At 41.4% G+C, this 13755-nt stretch overlaps 2 protein-coding genes across 2 annotated transcripts in view; both read left to right on the top strand.

Annotated features, from left to right (window-relative positions):
* The window catches only part of LOC138399822 (large ribosomal subunit protein eL39-like), a 196972-nt gene that overhangs the window by 55692 nt on the left and 127525 nt on the right, over positions 1-13755 (top strand). The window lies entirely within an intron of this gene.
* On the top strand, positions 1478-13418 carry COX7A2L (cytochrome c oxidase subunit 7A2 like). The gene is made up of 3 exons (XM_069494296.1): positions 1478-1762; positions 10327-10455; positions 11927-13418. Exons 1-3 carry the CDS (start codon positions 1691-1693, stop codon positions 12065-12067), a joined length of 342 nt encoding a protein of 113 aa, XP_069350397.1. The 5' UTR covers positions 1478-1690; the 3' UTR covers positions 12068-13418.

A 13755-nucleotide genomic window follows, 5' to 3' on the forward strand; every position in this document is an offset into this window, starting at 1 on the left:
TATGAAAAAGGGAAATGACCCAAAGGTAAGATCACCAACTTAACATAGTGTAAGCTTTGTAACTTACTGAACTGTTGATTCTCAGAACACTAGTCAGGAAAGATATGATTATGATTATGATTCCTACCTTACAGAATTGGCAAGTGAGGCTCAGAAAATGGAAATGATTAGTCCCAAATCACTCAGCCTTGGAGAAATTGGGACCCAAACCCAAATCGCAGGTTCTTTCCATTATATCACAATGCTGCTTTGTAAAAGCAGCAACTTTGGATTGGCTTATATGAATCTGCTGAAACCTTTACTCTCCAAGGTATGGCAGTGCTGAGTACTTGGAGGTGTTGGGTTTAGACTTGCCAAAGACAAGATGCTGGTGTACACCCTCATTCTGGAGTGCTCAGCCTTGATCCCCCTCTTCTCGGAATGGATTTATATCTATTTACCTGTAATACAGTGCTTAAGAGTACAGACTCTTGAGCCAGAAGACTAGCTCTGCTGCCTCTCTGGGCCTCATTTTCCTGTACTGTAAAATGGAGATGATAATAGTACCTACCTCATAGGATTCTTGTGAAGATTAAATGAGTTGATAGAAAATGTTATATGAAGGTTAGTTAGTATCATCCATCAGTTTGCCGCATGGTTTCATAAATGCATTACAAATGCATCTATAACCTCGCACATAGTGGAGCCTTAAAAGACATCTTTAAATTTACCTGAAATGAATACTACCAGAACTAAAAGTGGTAGTCCCGGATCTTTCAGGCTCAAGGTCCAGATTTTGCAAGTGTTTCTAGTCACCTCCCCCCACCTCATTTATCTCAAAGAGCAGAGACCCAAAAAGAATGAGTAATCACTTCCCAAAGAACTCAGGTGAGAATGAAAACCAATTCTTAGAAACTGTGCAACATTTACACCCTGGTGCCTGAAGTTTAGGTCTATGTGTATTTCCTCTGCACAAAGCCCAGGAGGCTACTTTTATATTATTGAGGCGAAACCCACAACAGCCCTCGGTACTAAACAGGCGGTGCTTCCAAATTTTCTTATTTGCTCACAGTCCCAGGTTGCTAGGGGAAGCGTGGCGACCGGTCCATATTCCTGGGCACACTGAGTAAGACCGAGATGCTTCAAGGTGGTCAAGGTGGGGAGAAAAGAAATGAGACTACCAGCAAGTAAAGTTTGATAAAGGAAGAGAAGCCTTCAACCCAACGACCAAGTGGCTGCCCCGCGGGACCAGCTCTCTCTGCCTGCAAAGTTCTCGCCTGGCCCCAACCTCAACCCAGCCCCGCCCCTTCCCCGCCCCTCCCACCTTAGGTCCCGCCCAGAGCCCGCCCCACCTTCCCGCAGAGCCTCAGCCTCCGGGCTTAGTCCGCGGGGCGCTTGCGCGTTCCTTGAGGCGTCGTGGCACTGCCCAAATAGAAATGGAGGAAAGACGGAACTTCATATTTTCCAAAGACCTGGCTACAGCGGCTTTCTGTAATTAGAGCTAGTTTTGTATTTTGGGGTCCTGAGAAATCGGCTTCTGGTTCCCCGATGTGGCGTCAGATTACATGTTTTAAATCAGGCAATCTCCGGGCAGCCCAGCTCCTGGAGCAGGGTCCTTGCGCTGTGCCTTGGGACCACAACCAGGGAAGCGGGGTCCTTTTCTGGGGCGGTCGCGCAGGCAGCGGACGCGGAAAGTCGGACTCCGAGCGTCATGTACTACAAGTTTAGTGGCTTCACGCAGAAGTTGGTGGGAACATGGGCTTCGGATGCCTATAGTCCGCAGGTACGGGCCGCACCATGCCAGCTTGGACGGGAGGAGTGGCTGCCCGAGCTCCCACGCCAGGCAGTCGCGGCGTTGGAGCCCGGAGAGGCTTCTGCCTGCAGTTCGGTTCGTTTCGGTTCGCCTCGCACTTCCCCGCCGCCTCTCCATACCAGCTCGCTGTGGTCATTGAGACTCCTCTTTGTGTAGTTTCTCTCCTGGCGGGATTGGCTCAGTATGGAAGTTGTGTTTGTCTTTCTGCAGGGGTCAAGGTGACCCCCGGGATCGTTGCTTGTCTAAGAGGCATGGCTCGTGGGGTCCAGAAAGTGACCCATCTTGAGTCCGAGGTCTGGCTCTTTCCCTCTTTCTTTGAAGAGGTCTGGCTCTCGGCCTTTCCATCGTCCGTTTGTCACCCCCTGCCACAGTCCAAAAGTCAACCTCACCTAAGCACGAGATTGGAGAGCGGGGATGACGGCACCTGGGGAAGTCATGAGGTGGGAGGGGCTGTATGATCCGGATTGGGAGACTTAACGGGTTCCTTCATTTGTCCGCGAAGCCTGGGAAGTTACCTGCACCAAGGTTACACTTTCCCAACTGTATAAAATGGTTGACAGATGCCTATTATTTGGGTGGTCTGAAAAGTATTCCGATTTCACTCATATTCTACCCATTGGAGTTTTTTTTTCTTTTTTAATTTTTTTCTTTTTTATTTCAGCATATTATGAGGGTACAAATGTTTAGGTTACGTATATTGCCCTTGCCCCACCCGAATCAGAGCTTCAAGCGTGTCCATCCCCCAGACGGTGCGCACTGCACCCATTAGGTGTGTATATACCCATCCCCTCCTTCCCCCTCCCATCTGCCCGGCACCTGATGAATGTTATTACTATATGTGCACTTAAGTGTTGATCAGTTAAAACCAATTTGATGGTGAGTACATGTGGTGCTTGTTTTTCCATTCTTGGGATACTTCACTTAGTAGAATGGGTTCCAGCTCTATCCAGGATAATACAAGAGGTGCTATATCACCATTGTTTTTTTTGTGGCTGAATAGAACTCCATTGTATACAATCTCTAGCTTGTGTGTTGTGAAGATGGGGAATCTTAGAGCCCCAGAAGGATTTGGGCTCAAAACCTGGCTTTTGCTGCCTTAATCGTGTGACCTTGGCCAAGTTAATTTATTGCAAGCTTAGTTTCATTCAGGGCAGCTTTAGTACAGATTAAATGAGGTGTGTGTCAAGTGATTAGCAGTTTTGGCAGGTGGTTGATTCTGGATGAGTGTTAGTTATTCTCTATAAGCCGGGTGTGAGGTAACATCGTATTCATCTCTCAGCCTCACAGAGTAGTGTGGGCAGGGTCAATAAGATGCAGACTAGAATAGTAAGCAGCCCAGGTGGGCTCCATTATCGTTGTCTCCATTTTCTGTGGGACACTGCAACTTGCTCAAGGGGAAGATGTTTAAGAATGATTTCAATCTAGGATAAGAAGGGCAAGTTGTTTTCAGGTGTGGGGATGGGGAAGAAAAATTTAGGGTTTGTAAGTGTTGAGCTTGTGTTGATATGTCATGCCTAGTAGCAGCTGGGTTTTAGATAGAGTTTAATAGAGTGATGTGGTCATCTTCAGCCCGTAGGTGGTGGTAGAGTCTGGTGGAGAGATCATGCAGGGAGTATATAGGAAAGAAATGTGGGACCATAATTAGTTTACAGAAACATGAAGGGAGAGTGGAGAAGGAAAATTTATCAAAAGAATAGTCCAGGATTAGAAGGGAAACCAGCGTGGTGTCACTGAAACCAAATTGTTTATGAGTTGTAAGGAAGGAATTGAAAGAATCGTCAGCAGTGTTACAGTAATTTCTTTTACAGATTATGTGGAAAAACAGCCATTTCTATAATATCTGCTTCTATACACTTTATTTTTCAGTGCATGGATCTTAAATGTTACAGTTTGTTGAGTTTTGAAAAACACATGCATTGTGTGACCCCTACTCCTATCAATATATAGGATATTACATCATCCCTAGGAAGTTCCCCTCCTACCCTGTCAATCCCTATCCACCTTCCTATACTGACTTCTGTCACTGTAGATAGTTTTGCCTATTTTTGAGCTTCATGCAAATGAAACCACACAGTGTGTACTCTTCTGTGTAAAGCTTATTTTTCCAAATATAGTATTTTTGAGGTTCATCCATGGTACCTGTACCCATAGTTAGTCCCTTTTATTGCTCTAGGGTTTAATTGTATGATTATATCACAATTTTTCTATTCTGGTGGTGGTTGTAGATGTTCTTTTATTAGAGCTTTAGCATAATCTAGGTTTTGTTGTCTAGTAAGGAAAATAAAATTTTGGACGAAAAATTGACATATTGGAATAAAACTGGCACTCAGAGTAGAGATTACCTTGACATGTGTTTGATATAGACAGGACTTTCAGATTTCTAGCACCTTTTGAATTGTGTTTCTCTTGAAAATTCAAACTTCTTAGTTACTTAAAGATTGCTTAAGTTATGTTGAAAGAAGTGATATTGTGTGGGCTTTATATGAATTGTAAATTTCAGAGACATTGTGACAGGCACCCTCTCAACTAGGTGCTTTGACTTTCATATTAATAATTAGGAGTACTTCAACTTTTCCTTTCTTGGAAACATTAGCACACTGTAAAATGAAGATGTTTGTAACTTTCAGTATTAAGTGAATAACCTAACATGCATTAAATACCTAATATGGAAAAGCTAGTTCTGTAATAATAGCACAGGTAGAGATTTATAAGTCAGCTTGATGGCAAATAGTTGTTTGGAGGGTATTTTCCAGTGGTTGATTGAAAAGCATTTTTCTAACCTTTCTGTGTCCTGTATCAAATAGAATTGAGGCAAATAAGCACATGAAAAGATGCTCACCAGACTGGGTGAGGCGGCTCATGCCTGTAATCCTAGCACTCTGGGAGGCTGAGGCAGGAGGATTGCTTGAGCTCAGGAGTTCAAGCCTAGCCTGAGCAAGAGTGAGATCCTGTCTCTAACTAAAAATAGAAATATTAGCTGGTCGTCGTGGTGTGTGCCTGTAGTCCCAGCCACTTGGGAGGCTGAGGCAGGAGGATCACTTGAGCTCAGGAGCTGGAGATTGCAGTGAGCTATGATGATGCCACTGTACTCTACCCAGGGCAACAGAGCGAGATTCTGTCTCAAAGAAAAAAAGATGCTTATCATCGGCTGGCGCGGTGGCTCACGCCTATAATCCTAGCACTCTGGGAGGCTGAGGTGGGAGGATCGCTCGAGGTCAGGAGTTCGAGACCAGCTTGAGCAAGAGCAAGACCCCGTCTCTACTAAAAATAGAAAAATTGGCCGGGCATGGTGGCACATGCCTGTAGTCTCAGGGACTCGAGAGGCTGAGGCAGAAGGATCGCTTGAGCCCAGGAGTTTGAGGTTGCTGTGAGCTAGGCTGATGCCACGGCACTCTAGCCCAGGCAAGAGAATGAGATTCTGTCTCAAAAAAAAAAAAAAAAAAAAAAAAAGCTTATCATCTTTAGTCATTAGGGAAAGGCAAATCAAAACTACAGTGAGATACCATTTCACCTCTGCCAGAATGCCTATACTCAAAAATACAAGTATTGTGAAAATGTAGAGAAACTGGAACCCTATTATGTACATTTCTGGCAGGACTGCAAAGTGGTGCAGCCACTTCAGAAAACTGTAAGTTTGTTAAAAAGGGAAAAATTACTTTATGATCAGTTCTTCTCCTAGTTAAGATGGCAGAATGATATTCTAGATAAAGGGACTTGTGATATGGAGGAAGGTCATGGGGCTGGTGGACAATCATCGAACAGGTTAAGTTTGACTGTGGAGGACGGAGGTAGATCAGGAAGGGCCTAGGATAGTAGGACTTAATTTTGTGAGAAATGAGTACAAAGTTACAGAGCAACTTGATGCAGAAAGCTGTGGTAGAGTTGGTCCTCTCCGATGAGAAAGATGTTGGGGGACCAGGAAGGACTCCAGGATGACAGGCGAATGGGAAGGTGTTGGTGCTTTTCACAGAGACAAGGACTTCCTGAGTGGGCCTGTGAGTGAATTTTGGACATGCCAAGTGTCAGGTGTCAGAGGGACATGGAAGTGATGATATCTAGCTTGCAGTTAAAAATGAATTGAATCATTGTGATTGAAACTGGTTTCCAGTCCTAAATCAGAGTACAAGGGGTCATACATAGGTTTCTGTCATTTAAAAATTAAAATTGTGGGAGATAATTCTGCTCTTTCTCCATGTTCCTCCCCAAACCTAAGAGGTAGAAGAAAAGGAAAACATTGGGGCAGTCGATCAATTTTGGAGGTAGGAGAGTCAATATTAAAAAGTAAAGTGTGATTTTTACTTGATCTATGGTCCACTTATTTTAGGGACAGTTTTCAGTTGTTTTCTCCTTTCTTTGGGAGGTTTGGAGTCTCTGCCATCAAGTGCTGATTTATATAACTTTGGTTCAAGTCTACATTGTGTTGAAGCTATAGCCTTCCTTAGCTTATTTGTATGTTCAACAAATATTTACTGAATGTGCTCTCTTTGCCAGTTGCTTTTCTAAGTTTTGGGGAGTAAGAGCAGCGAACAAAACATGCCAAAATCCTGTGCTCATGGGGCTTCTATTCTAGTTGGGGGAGACACAGTAAACAAAGCAAAATATAGATGGTATATATAGTGTTAGATGGTAATAAGTGCTGCGGAGAAAAATAAGGCAGGAAAGGGGTATAGGTTGTTAGTAGGGTAAGGGGGAGGACATGCATTTTTAAAAAGGGTGGTTAGAAAAGTCTTCCTGAGAAGGTGACATGGACAAAGACCCGACAAAGGTAAGAAAGAGTGCAAGCCATGTGGATACCTGGAGAAGAGCATTCTAGGCAAAGGGAGCATGCCTGTGCCTGGGAGGTTTAAGGAGCTAGTTCAGTGGGCTGAGGAGGAGGAAGGGAATGAAATAAGGAGGGCGAAGAAGGGGATGCATCTAGTAGAACCCTGAAAGCCAGTGTAAGAACTTTGGGTGTTGCTCGGTGAGATAGGAGGCCGTTGGGAGGGTTTGAGCTGAGCTGCAACATCCTCTGTTGTAATACAATCAATGATTGTTGCATTAAGAGTAGACTGCAGGGCAGCAAGAAAGGGTGGAAGAGGGGAGACCAGCTGGGAGGGCTGTTGTAAAAATCCAGGGGCTTGGGCTAGAGTGCGGATTGGTGGAGACAGGTGAGAAGCGGTCAGATTCTGAATATGTTTTGAAGGTAGAGTCAAAAGGATTTGCAGTGTGTGTGTGAGAGGTGTCAAGAATAATTCCAAGGTTTGGCCTGAGTACCTTGAAGGATGGCATTGTAATTTATTGAGATGGGGAGGAACATATCTGAGGCTCACAATTCTGGGTTGGGGCTGCCACAGTCCTGGAATAGGCACAGGTGAAAGGGATTTATTCTGGATCCCTTCCTATAAATAAAGCTTCTTGGTCCAGTCCACGCTTGAGAAACCTAGTGCTGCTGGTGATCTAGTTGCATTGAAACATTGGAATGTTGACCACTTTTAAATTGGTCAGAGGTTCAACACATTAACTGTCATGGGAGTTACATTTAACTCACAATAGTTTTGAGCCCAGGGCCTCGTGCCTCGTGAAACATATGTAACTCATATGTCTCTTTACCGTGGGAGCCGTGTGGTGCACAGGCAGCTCATGCTGCCATGCTGCAGCATACATGTTACATGATGGGTGGCCCCCTGTGCGAAACCCTGTGGTTGGTTCTCGAAAATCTTACTTGTTGATACTCTTATTGTTACAATTACTATTGACAATTTAATTGCATATAACACAAACAGAAAGCAGTAAAAAATAACAAATTTGTCGTTAAATTAGAAAGGATCGTTTTGTTTTTGAAGTTTTTATTCTATTTTCATAATAAAACACTGTGGCCCCAAGGAAAAAAATTCTTTCTTCTAGTGTGGCAGTCTGTGTTAATGATGGGTAGGTGAAGTACATCACCACCATATTTATTCCCTTTACCTGTGGGGCCAAGACAGCTGAATTATTGATAGTATGGGGTACTACAAACATGTGAATTTGACTGTTATGGAATCTCTGAGCTTTGTTTTAATTATCTATAATATGGGCTGATAATACTTCATTTACAGAGTTGTGAAGAGTAAACTTGACAGTTAAGGATACTGTAGGAATCTGAAAAAAATGATTATAAACAAAGAATGTAGGATTTTAGACTATAGCTATAAAATTATTAAAATAAGCATATAAAAAGATTGGAGAATATACAATTCATAATAATTGATGGAATTAGGTAACGAGATAGGTAACTTTAAATTCTGTATTCTACACTGTCACAATATTGTAAATGGAAACATGGGATTATTCAAAACTGTTAAGATGGTTGATACTCCTGTTTTCAGATGATACTGTTCAGAAACTTGGCTGTAGTTTTGAATCACTGGATGGGTCAACACAAAACAGTTAGGTTTAATTCCTTCTAAAAATACCCCCATTAGTCCTGTCAGAACATGAATTTACTTTCAAACCAATTTTGGAGATGCTTGGTAGAAAGGGTTTTTTAAATTTTTGCATTCAAGGGGAAATGATCATTGTAAGGAGAAAATACAGTGAGCTCCCAGAATGATGTAAAGGAGTGTCTAACATTCTCCAGTTCAAGTAGAGGTCCTTATGGTCTCCGTAGTAGGGCCTCTCTGACTCCCTGTCTCTGTTTTGAGTGTTATATTACTAAATGCAGGCCAAGATCTTAACCAAACTTTCTCTTTAGATGGTTTGTTGTTTTTAAGCAACAGTTGATGGGAAGGTGGGATGTAAATAGTGGAATACTTAAAAGGGCTCTGGACTTCAGAAAGGCTTGAATTTTAAAAGTTGGCTTTATCTTTTCCGATATGATCTTAGGCAAGGTACCTTCTCTGATCCAGTTTTCTCCTGTAAAATGGGAACAGTAGTATCTCCCTAGAGTTGCTGTCATATCTAAATGAGGTAATGCATGGCAAATGCTGAGCATGATGCTGAGCACATAACAAGGGCTAAATAGATATTAGCTGCAGCTATTCTATAACATTAGTATCTGTAATAGCAGAGATTGTGGCAGTCTTATCCGTTGTGTATTTCTAGTACAGAGTGCTCTGTAATATACGTTGAATGAGTGAATACATTACAGAGAACAGGCTGTGGTTCATTCTCATTTACTGGACTGTGTCAGAAGAAACAGAAGCCAAAATACTTTTTTGTTGCCCCTTTGATCCTAATGCCTGCCTGGTGGGAGTAACACTGAGGTTTTCAATATCTGATCTTTAGAGTAGGCCTAGTCAATTATAATTTAGGTTTGTTTAAGAGACAAGAATTAGGAGACTGATAACTATATTAATTTGGGCAAGAGGTTTTCTTTTTTGTCTGTAAAGTGTAGAGACTGGGATTGAACTCTGCTTTCCCACTTTAAAACTTTATTTTTCCTAGTTAGAATTTAATATACAAGGATGATTTTATTGGTTTGTAACTCTTGCTCCTTATTTTAATCTGCAGGTTATTTTGGAGAACCATCTATATATTTGTCACTGTAGGTTTACTCCTTCAGATGAAAAACCAGAGTTCCTCTTAGGTTCTTCTTTTTTTAAACAGCTTTATTGAGATACATTTGCATACCATACAATTTGCCCAATTAAAGTGTACAATTCAGTAGTTTCTAGTGTATTCACAGATATGTGCAACCCTCACCACTGTTAATTTTAGAGCATTTTCATCACTTCAAAAGGAAACCTACACCCTTCAGCTCTTATCGCCTGTTCCCCACCCCATCCCTGAGCAACCACGAATCTACCTTCTGTCTCTGGAGTTCCCTGTTCTGGACTTTGCTATGAATGGATTCATACATGTGGTCTTTTGTGACTGGCTGCTTTCACTCGCATGATGTATTAAAGGCTTATCCATGTTGTAGTTTGTGTCAGTACTTCCTTCCATCCCCTCTTTCTCTTATTTTTACTATATATGTTTTTAACTTACGGGTTTATTTATGCTGGAAAGTTCGGTTACTTTATAATTTTTTTGTTTTGTTTTCTGGTCCTGGAAGACAAGTGTTTTTTTGGTTTTGTGTATGTTTTTTTTAAACCATTACAGGCTTCCAGATTGAGATGTTTCCTTACTGTGTCTGGAAAAGTTTCTGAAGTTCGCCTTAGGGTTAAACATTCCATATTAGTACATTAGCTCATCCAAAAGAGAAAAGGGATAGGCAAGTCCCTTGTGAAAATTTAATCAAAAGTTCATAGCAGATTATAAATGTTTTACTGGTTTGATAAGAAGATAGACACAATAGGCATTTCTGGAAGCTCAGATTGGGCCTTTGTTTTTGTTGTTTCTACCCCCACACCACCAATCTCAATGGTAGGGAGTTCTTGACAGGGGTTGCTCTGGGCACGTGGACTGGGGTGTTTTATCAAAAGTTTGAAGATCAAGTAAAGGCCTTGTAATGCAGAGTTGGGGAGACTTTCCTTCTCTTGTGTGTGAATGGCTGCCTCCACTATTTTAGACAGCCTGCACCCTGAAAGTTTTGTTCAGACATACTTCCAATTTGCCATTTTCCTTTTTTCCTACAGGGATTAAAGCCTGTGGTTTCCACAGAAGCACCACCTATCATATTTGCCACACCAACTAAACTGACCTCCGATTCTGCGTATGATTATGCTGGGAAAAACAAAGTTCCAGAGCTGCAAAAGTTTTTCCAGGTGAGGGGAGATACTCTAGGACAGAGAAGCCTGTGAAATAAATAGGCTTAAAAAATCCCTTATGAAACTGAGTCTTTTTTTTTTTTTTTTTTTCATTTTGAGGCAGAGTCTTGCTCTGTCACCCTCGCTAGAGTACATTAGTGTCTTCATAGCTCACTGCAACCTCAAACTCCTAGACTAAGGCCATCCTCCTGCCTCAGCTTTCCTAATAGCTAGGACTACAGGAGCTCACCACTGCATCCGGCTAATTTTTTCTATTTTTAGTAGAGATGGGGGTCTTGCCCTTGCTCTTGCTCAGGCTGGTCTCGAACTCCTGAGCTCAAGTGATCCTCAAGCCTCAGCCTCCCAGAGTGCTAGGATTACAGGTGTGAGCCAACGTGCCTGGCCGAAACTGAGTTTTAATCTAGTTTATTACTTAACCTCTTTCTTTTTCTTTACATAGAATTCCCTTGATTTTAGTTTGAGCTGTAAACTAATAGAACTTTATATAGGTAGATACTGATAAAAGAGGGAAAGGTGTTAAGTCCTCATCAGTATTCAAGGGTATGCAGATTGCATATATAGCTTTTTCCGTGAAACCATTGCATGGGAAGAAGCAATAGCAGGTTTAATGACTCTGACTATTCTAATTGTAAGTAGAGGAGGCACTCTTTGGTTTGCGGATCAACAGAAGCCAGAATTGGAATTTAAAATATTATTCATCTACCTATAAAGTATTGAAAAGTTAGTGACCTGACCAAATCTCAGGTGCCGCGGGAGTGGAAGTGCCTGCTGCTGCTATTGCCCCAGGTAGCTTGCCCCTCAAAATATGCCCAGATTCAGGTTTGTCTTGGGGATAGAACACTTGTGTTGATCAGTTTAGTACCTTTTTATCTGATAAATAACATCTGAGAGGGCATGTGGAGTCTTGAAGATGGAGTAGAGAGGGATTTTGGAGACTGAAAAACAATGAATTAAACATTTTATGGAGTCTGGTTATTATTAAATGGGGGTTTAACAGTTTGAGGGAAAGAAGGCAGTTGAATACAAAATGGACTTGAACCTGTTAATTGAACTGATGTGCTCCAACTTTGTGCACTCATGATCAGAAGCCAAACTAAATGTAAAAATAAATGGAGAACACTTCTTGTGCTTGTACTTCTGTTTAGCTGCTGATTACCTTTGCCTTTTAAAAAAATTCACCAGTGCCCCTTTCCTAGTTAAGCAGTATATGTGATAAATGCCTTAGAAAGTTGGAATTTGTGTTCTGCATGCTCCCTGAGGCTGCATTGTGAAGATGACTTTGGATTTACAAGCTTCAGCTGTAAGAAAATATACTAGTGTTTCAGTTAGCATTCTGATGGATTAGGGCTTTTTCCATTGTGATGGGTTGATGAATTAGTTGCAAAGTAGACAAATATGTTCTTTATTAGCCTGAAATTTTAAAATCTTTTTCTTATCAACTATGCCCTTGTTAATTCTTGCTTTCAAGAAATCCGACGGTGTGCCTATCCACCTGAAACGAGGCCTGCCTGACCAAATGCTTTACCGGACCACCATGGCGCTGACTGTGGGAGGGACCATCTACTGCCTGATTGCCCTCTACATGGCTTCACAACCCAAAAACAAATGAGTTAGGCTGCAGAGGACTGGTTTGCTTTTTGGCATAAACCCTTTGAATTTCCATTTTCATTGTTTCTGTTAAATTTATTTTTTTTTACTCGGATGGCCTGGCCGACTTAACGTTTTTGCAAGAAAAACAAAGATATGAAGATAATATTTTGGTTTGTTTATGAAATGTATATGGCTTGTCAGAGCTCATTTGACAGTTAAAATTATTGTTTCTAGAAATGACACTGTGCTCTTGTGTTTGTGCTCCTGATTTCCCTGGAGGTTCTGGATGAAGGTTGCATATGGGCTCATTAACATCCGTCTGTGCTGAGGAACTCGGGGACTTAGGGTTGCATTTTTGAACATGGGGTGCAGAAGCCTTTCTGAATTTGGATGTGACTGAGGAAGGAAGACAGACACCAAGGCCAGGTGCATGAAATGGGGGGTTCAAGTTAATAGTCACCTTGGGGATTTTTCCATTTTGCAGTAAAATGTTAATAGAAATTATTTGTCAGGCAGTTCGTTTCAAAGGGTTATTTGCCTCATCTCACATCTTTAGTGAAATTTTCTGTGTAATTGTTGTGTATTTATTCCACCATGGGAACAGAGAACACCTGTTTAGCGTTGCACTTTAGACTGTTGTCTGTTTTGTTAATGCGGCTGTGCCACAAATTCTCGTTTGTCTTTTAAAAATGTTACGGCTTTAAATTATGATTTATTTTGACTGTGGAATAAATACACGAATGAAAAATTTCAAGTTTGAAGTTTTTTTTAAATTAAATGAACTTTCAGAATAATTTCAGAACACTAGAAGCATCTTAAACCTGAGTCTAATTTCTTTCTTTTTAATTAAGCACCAGATAATCTTTACAAGATGGTTCCTCAATGTCAAGTAACAGGAGCCTAGTAGCATGTTGATGATTGCCATATACATATATATGTTATTTATTTATTTATTTTTGAGATGGTTTTGCTCTGTCACCCAGGCTGGAGTGCGGTGGAACGATAATAGCTCACTGCAGCCCTGAACTCCTGGGCTCAAGCAATCCTTCTGCCTCAGCCTCCTGAGTGGCTGAGACTACAGGCGCATGCCACCACACCTGGCTAATTTGAAAAATTTTTTTGTAGAAACAGGATCTCGCTATGTTGCTCAGGCTGGTCTCAAACTCCTGGCCTCAAGCAATCCTCCCACCTCAGCCTCCCAAGGTGCTGGGATCACAGGTGTGAGCCACTGTGCCCTGCCCATATGGTTCTTTATTAAAAACTTGCTTGCCCCTTAGTGAATTGTGCCTGTAAGGCACAATTTAGACACTAGTTTCCTATGCTGTCATGATTGGTAGGCTTCACTTATATTAATGCTGAAAAAAGGTGGAATTTTATTATATATAAATTTATTATTATATATATGGTCTGAATCTTGTAATCCAAATTTTATTCTCTGTTTCTCCCAAGTTTTTATTTTGAAAAATTTCAAACTACAGAAAAACTGTTAAGAATAGTACAATATACACCTGTACTTAGATCACCGGTTATCAATATATTGCCACCTTTGTTTGCATTTTTTTGTTCTTACACACATGGGCACCCACAATGCATATACATGGTTTTTGCTGAATCTTTTTTTAAGATTAAGTTATGGAATTATAAATCAGCCATAAATACTGTAGCAGGTATCACCTAAGTTATGTTCCTTCGTAACCATAATACAGT

The sequence above is a fragment of the Eulemur rufifrons genome, chromosome 19 (genome assembly GCF_041146395.1).
Source record: "Eulemur rufifrons isolate Redbay chromosome 19, OSU_ERuf_1, whole genome shotgun sequence".
In the NCBI taxonomy this organism is placed as follows: Eukaryota; Metazoa; Chordata; class Mammalia; order Primates; family Lemuridae; genus Eulemur; species Eulemur rufifrons.

Coding starts and splice junctions, on each gene's coding strand:
- COX7A2L (XM_069494296.1), top strand. CDS start 1,691: ATGTACTACAAGTTTAGTGGCTTCACGCAGAAGTTGGTGGGAACATGG. Junction 1,763..10,326: donor CGGATGCCTATAGTCCGCAG/GTACGGGCCGCA, acceptor TTTTTCCTACAG/GGATTAAAGCCTGTGGTTTC. Junction 10,456..11,926: donor AGCTGCAAAAGTTTTTCCAG/GTGAGGGGAGAT, acceptor CTTGCTTTCAAG/AAATCCGACGGTGTGCCTAT.